Source organism: Physeter macrocephalus, chromosome 14 (genome assembly GCF_002837175.3).
Source record: "Physeter macrocephalus isolate SW-GA chromosome 14, ASM283717v5, whole genome shotgun sequence".
Taxonomy (NCBI): Eukaryota; Metazoa; Chordata; class Mammalia; order Artiodactyla; family Physeteridae; genus Physeter; species Physeter macrocephalus.
The window spans coordinates 48,734,401-48,748,108 of NC_041227.1; the positions used below are offsets into that span (position 1 = coordinate 48,734,401).

The 13,708-nt window shown below is 55.2% G+C and overlaps 1 protein-coding gene across 1 annotated transcript; it reads left to right on the forward strand.

The window, feature by feature from the left end:
* Positions 1 to 9,204: 9,204 nt before the first annotated feature.
* ELOB (elongin B) lies at positions 9,205 to 13,647 on the forward strand. The gene is made up of 4 exons (XM_007100038.3): positions 9,205 to 9,348; positions 9,465 to 9,599; positions 10,877 to 10,982; positions 13,485 to 13,647. Exons 1-4 carry the CDS (start codon positions 9,226 to 9,228, stop codon positions 13,595 to 13,597), a joined length of 477 nt encoding a protein of 158 aa, XP_007100100.2. The 5' UTR covers positions 9,205 to 9,225; the 3' UTR covers positions 13,598 to 13,647.
* Positions 13,648 to 13,708: the final 61 nt, after the last annotated feature.

Below are 13,708 nucleotides of genomic sequence, written 5' to 3' on the forward strand. Positions count from 1 at the left end.
CCAGCTCAGGGCGCACCTCCCCTCCACCTTTGTTGAACTGTTATTTTGTTTTCACCCTTGGCATTTAAAGACTTTGGTTGTAAGCAAAAGAATCCCCTAGTACCAGCATGAGTGAAGGAGAGTTGCTTTAGAAGGATAAAGGACAACCCACCAAGGGCAAGGATGACTGGAATGAGGAGCTCCAGCTCCACAGGACACTCTTTCTCAGCCTGGAAGGTTGCAGGCTCTCAGGCCAGCTGGGAGTCCTCGCCAGTAGCTGCAGCTATGGCTGCCCCCTGCCTGGGCCCCAAGGGGTCCTCTCTCCCTCCTCCAGGGTAAAAGTCCCAGGGAAGGATTCTGATTGGCTGGTCTGGGGTCATGTGTCCCCTCTTGATCAATCACTGTGACCTGGAGGACATGGTGGGATGATGGCCCCTGTTTGGGTCATTTGCCCTCCCCTGGGAGTGGGGACAGGTCCAGCACCAGAAAAAGGTGGGGATGACTCAGCTGTGGCCCTGAGAAGGATGGTTGTGAGAAGGGCAAGTAGATGACATTTGCCAAGGGGCCATTTCTGCAGTGTGACTCAAGGGTGGGACTGAATGGCGTGTGGGTCCAGCAGGGGTCTGTGCCTCAGTTTCTCAATCTGAGACAGGGTCTGGGTTGGGGTGAGCCCCTGGAAAGAGGTTCCTTTCCTACTCCTCTCAGGTTTGATTGTCCAATATTCAATCATTTCCAGATCCTCCCACCATAAGCCAGTTTCTCAGTGGGAATTTGTTTCCTGGTCCCTGCACCCAGGTGTCTGTCCTCCAGGCTTCCCGCCTCACCTAAATTGCAACAGGCAGACACGCAGCTCCTTCCATCCCGCCTTCCAGTGAACTCCCCTCTCAAGGTATGGCCCATATCCCCAGAGATAGCTGTGTGTTCCCAGTGTCCCTGGTCACTCTTGCTCCCACCTGCCTCTCCAGCTGCCCCAACTCTGCACCAAGGGGAACACTGGCTCCATTCCTGCCAAGCCCTCTAATGGCAGCTGAATCCGGGGTAACGAAAGGTCAGGAGCCTTGGGGAAGGTGCTTCTTTTATTCTTGTGGCACTTCTATAGCATTTACATCAGCCAGGCACTATTCCAAGCTCTGAGTGGGCTAACCCAGTTAATCTTCACAACCACCTGGGAGGCGGGTTTTACAGAATAAGAAACTCTCCCAAGGTCTCAGGGCTGGAGGGAGGGCGTTCCACAGGCCGACTCCAGAGTCCTTGAGCGTGGGCTTGAGCCTGCTCCTAGAGCGTGGACAGCAGAGGTCAGGCCTGAGGCTGCCCTCCCTCACTTCGAGTGGAGGGGCTGGGGCTGGGGCTGGTTCGCCTCTAGGTGCCCTCGTTCATATCCTTCACCCTCACTCCTGGCATGATGCCCTGCTGGCCCCTTTCACTCCCAAATACTCAGTGCCCGCTCTGTGCTGGGCACTGTTCAGGCCATGGGGGACTGGTATGCACTGAATGTCTGTGTCCTCTCCAAAATTTATATGTTGAAGCCTTAACCCCCAATGTGACTGTTTGTGGAAGTAATTAAGGTTAAATGAAGTCATAAGGGTGGGCTCTGATCCAATAAGATTAATGTCCTTCTAAAAACAGACACCAGCAACCACCCCCCATGCCCAGCAGACATAAAGAGGAGGCCGTGTGATCACACAGTGACATGCCAGCCACCTACAAGCCAAGAGAAGAGGCCTCAGAGGGAAACCCATCTTTCCAGTTCCTTGTTCTTGGACTTCCAGCCTCCAGAATGGTGAGAAATAAGCTGTGTTTAAGCCCCCCAGTCTGTGGTGTTCTGTTCTGGCAGCCTGAGCTAAGACAGGGACAGAGACCCAGACCCTGCCTCATGGAGGGAGGACAAACAAATCAAACCTCCTCTATCACACATCAACTCCCACTGTGACGTGGCAGAGGAGGAGGTGTGCTGGGCAGGAAGGCCCCCAGGAGGAAGAACCAAGTGGAGGGCTGCTGGATGACTTGGTAGGAGGTTCCAGAGCCTTCTGGGATGTGGGCACAGTCCAGGCCAACCCTCCATCTGAGCCCTGTTCCCAGCATCTCCCAGCCTCACCCGAGACCGGCAGCCTTGCTGTCCTGGCCGCCCCAAATTGAAGAGGAGACTGTTTCCCAAGGTCAAGTCTGCTCCTGCCTCTAGGGTTAAGCGAGGAGAACTGCCAGGTTTAAACAAGATATTCATAAGACATTCATTCCCCTTCCCCCACAAATAAAACTGTGCAGAGCTGGGGCTGGGAGGGGCAATGCAAGGCCTGGAGCCTGAGCTCTGTATGAGGCTGTCCCGGCCAGGATTTCTGGACAGAACAATGCCGCTCAGAAGCCCCAGTGACTGAGCACTGCAAGGAGCCAGGAGGCAGGATCAGGTTCAGAGATCAGCGGCCAAGGATCCTCTGGAGCTTCGTGGCCTGACCGAAACAACCCCCACCCCCGTTCATCCCCACCCCACATCGCCCCCTGCCCTTGCCTGGCTGGGCACAGGCTCCCGCCCCCAGTTCTGTGCACCTTGGCCCAAGCCAGGTTTCCTTTGAGAAACCCAGGTGTCACTTTCCTGCCACCTCAAAAGCACTGTTCAAAGCATCTTTGGTCAAGGCTGGGCTGATGAAGCCACAGCCCCACCCTGACCTCCTTAATTACCTCCTGGCCAGGCCCCCACCCCCTCCTGGGTCTTTAAGCCCCCAGGTCGCCCCCAGCCCAGTTAGCAAGGAGGACACCAGCTGCAAGAGTGAGAACAGAATCCAGGAGCTGCGGGGTCTAGGGGTGGGGGGCACGCAGGAGCAGCTGTCAGGCAATGGAAATACCAGATGGGGGAGGGGCTGGGCTCCAGGGCTTGTATCTAGACCTAAAGTGGTCAAATCTCACAGCGTGTGGGGGCAGGGGTGGTCTCTGGGGCCTGGGCAATAGGGCAAAGAGCCTGGGCCACAGGGCTAGGTCTGGGACCAACCAGGGTCTAAAGGAAGACAAAAGGGCCTCTGGGGGGGCTAGATCCTCCTCCTCTCTCTGCAGGCTCCAACCAGAGGGCACCCTCATTCCTAATCTCTGACCTCCCTCCCCTCACCCTGTTATCTGACACCAAACCCATAATCCAGTCCCTTCCCTGCTTCCTCCTCCAGTGTGCCAAACCCCCCCCCAACCTTAGCCCTGTGTCTCCTGACCCCATCCTCCTCCCAGTTCCCCGCTCCTCTGCTCGCCCTTGAGTTCCCCTTGTCCTCTCACAGCCTGCGGGCAGCCTCACGTGTCAAGTCTCATCGTGGGGTGCCGGGACACCCAGGACGGAGAGTGGCCGAGGCAGGAGAGTGGCCGAGGCAGGCGAGCATCCAGCACCGCGGGGCACATGTGTGTGTGGGCTCGCTCATCGCCCCCCAGTGGGTGCTGGCGGCACACTGCTTCCTGAGGTGAGCAGGCAGCCCAGGCTTGGACAAGGGGCATTCCCCTACTCTGAGGGCTCAACGTCGAGGGGGGCAGGGGCGGGTGGAGCAAGACCCACGGAAGGGGGGGACACCACTTGGTGGAAGCATGGTCCCCAGGCTCTGAGTGAGAGGGTGGCAGGGACGGGGGCCCTACTGGGGGTGGAGGAGGAGCTGCTTTAACTAGACCCACCGCTGTCATGCAGGAGGGCACTGCCATCTGAGTACCGCGTGCGCCTCGGGGCACTGCACCTGGGTCCCGCCTCGCCCCATGTTCTCTTGGTGCCCGTGCGGAGGGTGCTGCTGCCCCCGGACTACTCAGAGGTGCCCTTCTTTTCTGGAAAAGTCAGAGAAACTCAAATATGAGAGGGATTCAACACCAAGGAACTGACTGTCCATTGCTAGCTTTGAAATGGAGGGGCCATGTGGCAAGGAGCTGAAGAAAGCCCCTGGCTGAGAGCCAGCAGGGAAAGGTACACCTCAGCACTACAACTGCAAAGAACTGAATTTGGCCAATAACCTGAACAAGCTTGGAAGCCAACTCTTCTCCCAGCCTCCAGATGAGAGCCCTGACAGGCCAAGCCCTTGATTTCAGCCCGGTGAGATCCTAAGCAGAGAACCCAGTTTAGCCCACCCGCAGAGTTGTGAGTTAATAAATTAGTGTTTAAGCTGCTATGTTTGTAGTCACCTGCTACACAGTAATAGAAAACTCATATAGATTTTGCCCCACTGCAGTGAAAGTGCCCCAGGAGGTAGATGGCCAGACACCAGGCCTGGCCTTCCCATGAATTCTAAGGTCTTAGGAGTTTGGGGCACCTGACATCATGCCCTCTGCCAAGAGGAGACAGGAGCCCCCAGATAGGCCTGGCCATAGCTTCTGCTATCCCTGTTTTTTCTGCCACTACCCCCATCCATGCCCTGGATGAGTCTGAGGCTGTGTCCTAGCCTTGGCCAGGCCCCCAGGCCCAGGACTGCCCCCTTCCCCCACCTGCATCTGGAGACCAGCCTAGGCCCTTTCAGCTCCCTGACCACCCTCATGTGCTGGGACCTGGTGTCCTATCTCCTCTCTGCCGTCCCCTCATCCCCAGGCCAAGGATCATCCATCCCTATAGACAGGGCTCAGTTTCTAGAACAGCAGAAAGAACAAGAACTGGAACAAAACCTGGAAACTCCGAAGCCCCCCTTTGGAGCTGATGGGGCAGTGGGGAAAGGGGGGACAGGGGAGGCTATCACTGAAGGGCAGCCTGGCTGGGCAGGACCAAGTGCAGCTGCCGCCACACAGGCCTGAGCCTCATCTCCCTCCCTTCTTTCCTCCCAGGGGAAAAAGTGGCTGCAGCACGTGGTCGCTGCTAGGCCAGGCCAGGCTGGGAGGGTGGGGCTGCGGACTGGGCAGTGAGGGAGCTCCGGGCTGCTGTCTCCCCTAGGCTGAGGGCCGTCTACTGGCTGCCCCTGGTGGGGTCACTGGGGACCAGGGTACCCAGAACAGGGCATGGCTGTGGCAGGCCAGGCAAAAGGCTGTGGGCACATCTGCGGTGGGACCCTGGCCGCCCCTGCTGGGTGATGCTGGCCGTCCTCCCATCCCGCCCTCAGCTGGGGGCCAGCCCAGAGAACTTCCTCAAGATGCCTCCCAAGGTACTGAGACCAGAACAAGCCAGGGACTGAGAACCAGGATGCCTCAGTCTTGGACCTGCCGTGATTAGAGTAATGGATCCCCATTCAGAGCCCAGTGTTTCTTTTCTTTCTTTCTTTGGCTGCGCTGGTTCTTAATTAAGGCTCACAGGATCTTCATTGCAGCATGTGGGATCTTTAGTTGCAGCATGCAGGATCTGACCAGGGATCGAACCCGGGCCCTCTGCATTGGGAGCATGGAGTCTTAACTGCTGGACCACCAGGGAAGTCCCAGAGCCAAGTGTTTCTGAAGTGTAAGGTGAGAGCTAAGCAGGGGTGTCCTAGAAGTGGAGGGGGTGGGCTGCCCACGGAAGGGAATGAGCAGAAATCTGCTACTCCTTGTTAAACCCTCACCAGACACGGTGCAGAGAGCTCTAATGCACCATCTCATGAGATTCTCACTAGACACTCTGTGAGGGGGGTTTCCCCATTTGTCAGATGAGAAAACAGGCCCAAAGGCATACAGCTGGTAGACGGTAGACTGGGATTTGAACCCAGGTGGTCTGATTCTGGAGGTAGCTGGGGGTGGTAAAGAGGGTATTACAGCCTTGGTTCTCTCCACTTCCTCCCACTCCAACAGTGTGGTCTCCAGGCCCGCCTCCTCTCTACTCGTTCCTGTTGTGGCAGCCTCACAGGGCTGGACAAGCTACAGCTCTTCTCTGTCCAGCGGGCTTAGTGGCACGGCACCCTGTGCTGCTGCATCCCACCTGTCAGCAAGGTCATTGGGCCTGGAGCCAGGGCGGGGCGGGGCTGGGGGTGTGTGGCAGCAGGGTATGGACCTGGCCCTGCGTCAGTAGCATCCTGCCCCTGGCCTCACAACGGCTGCCTGACCTGCCAGGAGGGAGCCCCTGGGGCGGCGAGGATAGTCCTCAGAACCCACCAGGGACAGGACATCAGGCTCCTGTCCAAGCAAGCATTCTCTAGCTGCTCACCTGCTCCATTTGGTAGAGCTGCAACCAGATGGCCCAGACTCTCCCAGGAGTACTGACTCAACCTCAGTTTCCCCATCTACAATCTGAACTGGTAACACCAACCCTATCATGGCTGTTGGGAGAGTCAAAATGACTCAGTTCTGCCCAGTGAGCACGCAGGCTGCGCCAGGCACTGGCTGGCTCTCAGCTGATCTCTGAAGACCCATGAGGTGTTCCCATTTCACGAATGGGGAAACAGGCCCAGAAAGGCTAGGTAATATGCCCTAAGACCCACAGCAGGCAAGAGGTGGAACCAGATTTGAATCTGGGCGACTGACTCTAATTCCACACTGAATTGTCACTTCCCTCAGAGAAATGAAACCAGTTGTATGACACAACTAGAGGCACACTGGTAACGAGTGATGATTGACAATTACTATTTATTAATCAACACTTTAAAAAGTTTAAGTAGACCAAAGGAGAAGGCCCACCAGGCTGATACCCTACAGGCTTAGTTTGGAGGCCGGGGAGGGTCTCTATCGTGAGCGCTGGGTGGTTGAGGCAACAGGGCAGAAGGGGCCCAGGAGGACTTCCTGTGCAGAGAAGCAAGAGCAGCTGGCCAGCTGGCTCACCCACCATCTTGAGACTCCCATTTTGTCTGTCATGGCCCCCAGGAAGGAGGGCCTGCACCCAGCTAGACCACAGAACTCGGGGGCTGGGGGCTCAGCCCCTGCTCCTCCCTCAAACTTCTCCTGACCCCATTCCCACTGCAGGAGGTATCACTGTACTCACACGAGGACTGCAGTTACCTCCTGCAACCGACCCACCCACCATAGCACAATGGGGTGCACAGAGATCCCATCTGAGGGAAAGGGCTGGCTTGAGGCACAGGTGGGGAGGAGTCCCAGGAAGGAAAGGGACTTCAAAGGACTCCTGAGGAGCCAGAGGCCAGAAGTAAAAAATAACTATAGCAATAGTTTAGGTAACATCTATTGAGTGCTAACTCTTGGTGATGTTACCTGCAAAATGGGTTTGCCTCTTGGTGAGTGTCAAGCGAAAAGACATAACCAAGCCAAAGATCGGGAAAAGGAAGGATTTATTATTATTTGCAGCAAGTGAAGAGAACACCAGGGATCTTTCCCAAAGCAGTGTCTCCCTGAACAGCAACATTGGGGGAATTTTAGGCTAAGGGTACATGCATATTCATGAAAGGGCTTGCAATGAGGCCAGGCTTAGATCACAAAGTGGCTTAGGCCAAAAATGGCTTCTCTTCTGTCAAGAAAACCATGCTGGGTTCTCTCTCCAGGGACACCCCCACACACACACCGCTATCTGCTTACAGCAAGGCTCCACAAACTTTACAAACAGTTATTCTCCAATCTCAGAGAGGGGGAAACTGGGCCTTGGTGAGGTTAACTGCCTAAGGCTGCACACTCAGTGCCAGAGCAAGGATTTGAATCCCAGCAGGTCTGAGCCCAGAGCCTGCGTGGCTAGCCACCAGCTTGATTCAGGGCCAAGGCAGCAGCATCTTCAGATTCCACCCACTCCAAAGAATCCTCAAATTGTGGCCTCAACAACTGCTGAGCTGTTCAGCATCCAGGGTCACCACTGGCTCATCTCTCATTGGGTGCCACGGCATGCCTTCTCTGGCACATGCCAGCAATGACTCAGCTGAGGTTCTCCCTCTCCCTGGGAGAGGTTGAAAGAAAAGCCTCCTTCTCTTGCTCTAGTATAACTGCAATTTGGGGCGACGCAGGAGAGCATCCAACTACCAAGGAGGTCGGCCTAGGCTGTAAGTAGGTACGAAGGGCAGCCAGAGAGGGAAACCAAGTCCACAGGCCCTTCTGGAGCCTGAGTGGACCTGGGCAGAAAGGTGGGCAGTTGCCCAGGGCACCCTCCTCCTGGGAAGTGTGAACACCAACTTTGGCCAGGCATGCTGCTTCTTCCGAGGACGTTTGCCAGGACTTGTTATCAAATGGGGGTCCTACTGCTTGCTGCTCACAATCAATTGCATACTAACAAATGTTGGCGGCAAGGGAAAGGTGCTTTTAATCAGAACGCCAACAATCTGGGGAGATGGTGGACTCAGCGTCCCCCAAAAGCCACCTCCGCAGATTGTGCTCGGCCATGAAACTTTTAAAGGGCAGAAGGGAAGTAATCTCAGTTAATTGTTGAGATAGGGTGTCAGAATTATTGCCATCCCTCCACTGCATGCAGGCTCATCAACTTCTTGGGCTCTTCCTCTAGATGTTATCTTGTTCACACAGTTTGGTCACACAGTTTGTTCAGGTTACTGAAGGGAAAGCTAGGGAAGAGATCTGGTCATCTGTTAAATACTTGCTCATTTCTCTAAAGAACCAACTAGTTTGGCAAGGTATTGTGTAATTAAAAGATTTGAAAGGTGTGCTTGGGTCAGAGATGGGTAGAACATGGTGTGGGTGGAGGGGCAGTGCCTGGTTTAAAAGTTAGTTACAGGGACTTCCCTGGTGGGCCAGTGGTTAAGAATCCACCTTCCAATGCAGGGGGGCAGGGGGTTGGATCCCTAGTCAGGGAAATTAAGGTTCCACGTGGTGAGCAGTATGCCCCCCCCCCAAAAAAGTTAGTTACAATATAGCTTTGCTAAAGTGAGAAGAAAAGGGGCTTCCTGCTGAGGGCGGTTTCCTGCAAAGAGCTGCTTACACACTCCCTAACCCCAAAAGCAGCTTCCAAGGATCCTTACAGGCCCTAAAGCCTCGGTAAACTGGTTTAAATAATCCTTACAACCAAGGCTAGGGCAGGGAAATGGGGCTGTTTCCTGATACGGCGGCCGAAAGATCCAGAATTTAACACCTCCTCAAAACAGCCGCCAGGAAGCCCCATAATCATGAGTCAGACTCCCAAACGTGGCAGCCCAGGTCTCGCTGAGATGTGAATGTCTTGCCGCCCTGATGACCGAGACACATTATTCATTCACTCTCATTAGGCTGTGAGGCACCCTACGCTTGCGAAGTTAGTCCCTGACATTCCCCACAAGAAGGACGGGAGTCCCCTAGATTGCATCAACATGGGGAACTCGGTTTGCCACACCCAAGATGGCGCCACCGCGCCCTGCGTCCCTCCCGCGCTCGGTCCCGGTCGGCCTCCCACTACCTCCGCCACTCCGCCAACCGGCCCCGCCCCGCGCCACGGCGCCCAGTCCGCAGTCGGAGGCTCGGCCGTAGCGCCCCCTTTGCGGATTACTTAAAATGGCGGCCATGGGGCGGGGCCGCGGGGCGCGGGGCACGCTGGGGCCAGCGCGCGGACTGCCGGGAACGGGGCGGAGCGCGGCCGCGCCGGCGCGTCGAGGGGCAGAGGCAGCCGCCGCGATGGTGAGCGGGCACTGGGGGAGGGGTGCCTGGCTGGGGCCGGGGCCGGGGGTGGCGGGGGCGGTGGGCCGTTGCGGGGGGGCCCGGGCTCCGCGCTCACGCCGTCCCGCCGCCCCCAGGACGTGTTCCTCATGATCCGGCGCCACAAGACCACCATCTTCACGGACGCCAAGGAGTCGAGCACTGTGTTCGAGCTAAAGCGCATCGTCGAGGGCATCCTCAAGCGGCCGCCGGACGAGCAGCGGCTGTACAAGGTGCGGTCCCGTCGGTTACGGGCGGCCGGGGGCTGGGGGAGCGTGCTGCTCGGAACCGCCGCCCGAGCCTGGCCGTGGGCGCAAGGCGGCCCCGTCGTTGATGTAAACATTAGCGACCGGCTGCCGCGGGCCGGAACTCCCCCGCGTGGAGCCGTTGCTCAAACCTGGGGAGATGAAGCCCCGATAGCGCTCGCTACACCGGGGGTCTCCGTTCGGATGGCTTGAAAGTCGCGCGCCAGGCCCTATGCTGAGCGCCGAGGGCCAGCGTCACATATCCCTACAGCGGTTCCACCCGCGACGTGCTGACCCTTGACTTCTCTGCTCTGCGGTTAAGGAAACTGAGGCTCGGAGGTGGCCACTTAACGAGGCCAAGGTTGTTGGCAGAGTCAGGATTTGAACTCCGATGCTCAATCGTGTGCAGGCCTCTCACGCCCCCCGCCCCAGACGCGCCTTAATACAGAGAAATGGAGGGTGTTGAGATGAGTCAGGTCCCACCAGTTCTTCACCCAACAACTGTTTATTACTCCCCAACTTACTGCTGATGTTCTAAAAGCCCCCGCCCCTTTCCCCCTTACAAACCAATTGCAATTATCCAGTAAGGATGTCGTGGGATTTGGTGTTTTCAATGGGGAGTCCTGTTTGTTGGCCCCTCATTTCAAGTTTCTGGCAGCATGAGGTCCCTCACCTAAGTTCCTTGATCTGATTCTGGGTGGAAACTGGGAAACTGATCTTTTGCTCCAGGCTGAGCCTTCACCCCTTTGTTTCTAAAGGCCTTTTATTCTTGTTACCTGCTGGGGCTTCTTTAATAAGGACCCTTCCTACTGCCTGAGCTTGTTTCACTTGCTGTGCTCCGTGCTTTGTGTGTGTCCTTTGCTCATTGAAGCCTCTGGCTGCCCTGAGTTGGGAATTCCAATAACTCCTGTTTTACAGATAAGGAAACTTCACATCAAAAACATCAACCACCTTGTGCAAGGTGGTTGAGCTGGGATTCATCCAGGTCTGCCTGTGGCCAGATGGGGTCACTGACAGTTGGAATTAGATTCACCTGGAGTTGCAGGGGTGTAGATTCCAGACACCTACCCTACCCTGGGAGGTTCTGATTTGGAAAGTCTTGGGTGTAGTCCTGGAAACTGATATACTCTGGGGTGGTTCTGGGCCCTACTTGGGGCTGTTTCTTTTCCGTCTTCTGGCTTCCAGTGTAGTTGCTGACCAGAGAAGTCTTTGGGACTTGCCCCTCCTCGGGCCTCTTCTGAGACCCTGCGTGCCTCTCTCCTCAGGACGACCAGCTTCTGGACGACGGAAAGACATTGGGCGAGTGTGGCTTCACCAGCCAGACAGCACGGCCTCAGGCCCCAGCCACTGTGGGGCTAGCCTTCAGGGCAGGTGAGAGGGGCAGCGACAGGATGGAAATGGCCAAAGAAAGGGGTGGTCAGGGAACCTGCAGTTGTTCCTCCAAGCCTCCTAGACCATGTCTCCCAGTTCACCAAATGCAGGCAATATCCTATAATAGTGTGTTTGCTTCTCCATTAAAAACAATGAGAAGCACATGAGATACTTGTGGAAATTGAAGCCCATTTCATGGAGGATTCAGATTCTTGGTCACAGTACCAGCTTACATTTACAGAGAACTTACTGAGCACCTGGCCCTGCACTCTGCATTTTATTTCTGTTGTCCCACCTAATCCTCTTGATAGCCCTGAGGGGTAAACACTTCCATCCCCGTTTGGGAGACATGGACGCCGAGGCTTGCTGGCAGTCATGTGGGAGGCCACAGTTCAGATGCAGGCTTCCAGGACCTTGTCTGAGCTGGGTACCATGCCAGCCAGTGTCTTCGTGGTAAATCGTTTACTCCCCCAGCATCTCTGTACAGGCCAGAGTTGTATTGTGATCATTTTAAGGATGAGTAAACTAAGCCTGGGGAGGTTAGATCAGGTTCAGCCCTTTCTTGCCCCAGAGCCTGTACTCTCCTTAACCACATTCCACCCTGACCAAAGTTTAGAAACCTGAGGGCTGGGGGTGGTTTATGTTGCTCCTTTTGCCAAGAAAAAGATTTAAATTTTATCCTTTGTCTCTGGAAATTTAAACAGGGGTTATAGGGTGTTTTCACAGCTGTAGACAGACCCAGGGGCTGTGTGAATGGCTGGGTAAATCTGGATGAAGTTACAGGGAGTTATTTTTCTAGCTTCTTCTAAGAAAATGTAGCGAGGGCTCAGGAGGGAGCATATAGCCTTAGCTGCACGTCTCAGTTTCATAAGGATAAACCATGTGAGGCCTCAGCAGCTGTGTCTTCGGGCAGCTACTTCACGCCCCACCCCTCCCCTCCCAGACTGGAGTTTGTCTTCATAAAGGAGTATGACACTGGGACCAGCCTCACAGCAAGGCAGTGTGAGCCCCCGTGTACCCCAGGCCCTGCAAGTGCTCAGGAAAAGGCAGTCTTACGGGCCTTTGTGTGGGTTCCCTGAACTCTCACAGTGACAGTGAGGCAGGTGAGGGGCTGGTGCAGACTTTGTACAGGGTGGGTACTATACAAGGCTGTTCTCTGATGCAGGTAAAGGAGGGCTGAAAGCATATCTGTTCTAAGCCAGGGCCAGGCTGCATTCTTCCAGAAAAAGTATCTCTTCCTCTAAGTTGAACAAAGGCACCCTATAGACTTGCAGCTACTCAACCATATTGCAGGTGAAAAAAATCACAGCACAGTGAGGTCATTTGTTTTTCCCCATGACCCCCACTTATGGCATAGATTGTGGACCCTTGGTGGCATCACCTCAGGTGTGTCATTGCTGTTTTGATAGGGGCTGTGGTGTGGACTGTAGACCGTCTGCTTCCACTTGCAAAAACGCACTTCTGGGTGGGTAGTTTCCTTGTGCAGAGATGGGTCTGTCCCCACCCCCCCAAGTGGTTTGCTTAGTTAGGGAGATATGATAGTGTCTGGTGTTAAATAGCATCTTCCAGACTTTATTTCCAAAGAATGGGGAGAGGTGATGAAGGCAAGAATTGTCACTCAGACTTGTGGCTTGGAAGATGAATTCGTTATTAAGCTGGGCCATGTGCCTTCACCTCAGTGCTGTTGACATTTGGGGCTGGATGATTCTGGGTGAGGTTGTCTTGTGCATTGCAGGATGTGTAGCATCTCTGGCTCTTATGAAAGATGGCCTCTCCCCACTAGAGGCCAGTTGCAGCCCCTCAACCCCCAAAGTTAAAACTTGTCAGACGTGACCGACTTCCCCTGGGGAGCCTAATTGGTTGAGATCCCTGAGCCAGGTGGAGAGAAGTTTCCCATGTAGAAGAAAAAGTTGTGTTCATTTGATCTGTGCTGAAGTAGTAACAGCAGGAATGAGACAGGGAAAATCTTCCTGGGGCTGCTGTTCTAGTAGGAAAGCAGCTGGTCAAGAGAAACAGGGCATTCGCGCTAGCGGTTAAGTGTTCCCAGTGTTCCCAGGGCAATGCACAAGGCATTGGGCATATAGAGTGGGTGGTTGTACAGGGTGGCTGGGGAACGCTTCTCTGAAAAAGTGATATTTGATTGCCCCTGGATGCCTTTCTTAGGCAGGCAGTCATTCTAAGTGTCAAGCTAGGGAGTGGCAAATGCAGAGATCTTGAGACAAGAAAGAGGTTGATGTGGGAACATGGGGACCACAAGGAGACATGTGGAGAGACGTAATGATACGATGAGATTTTATTCAAAGTATGATGAGAAGCAAGAGGAGGTGTGAAGGGAACAAGGTGATGGGGGAGATTGTAGGTGGATGCAATCCCTGAAGCTGAGGGATGCAGAGGGTGAGGAAAAGGGCCCTAGCATGGCCAGGCTGGGGGAGGGGAGCAGGGTCAGGTTGGTTCTGTAAGGGTGGGAGACTCACTTTGCAGTGGCCACCCCCTCTCCACCAGATGAGGCCTTCGAGGCCCTGCGCATCGAGCCCTTCTCCAGCCCACCCGAGCTGCCAGATGTGATGAAGCCACAGGACTCAGGAAGCAGCGCCAATGAACAAGCTGTGCAGTGAGAGGGCCCCCAACCATCCTACCCCCCCAATAAAAGAGATTTGGGTGTCCACCTGGTTGCTGCCTCTTTCTACACACCTTCTCCTGACTCAGGTATCACCTCATTGTTGCGC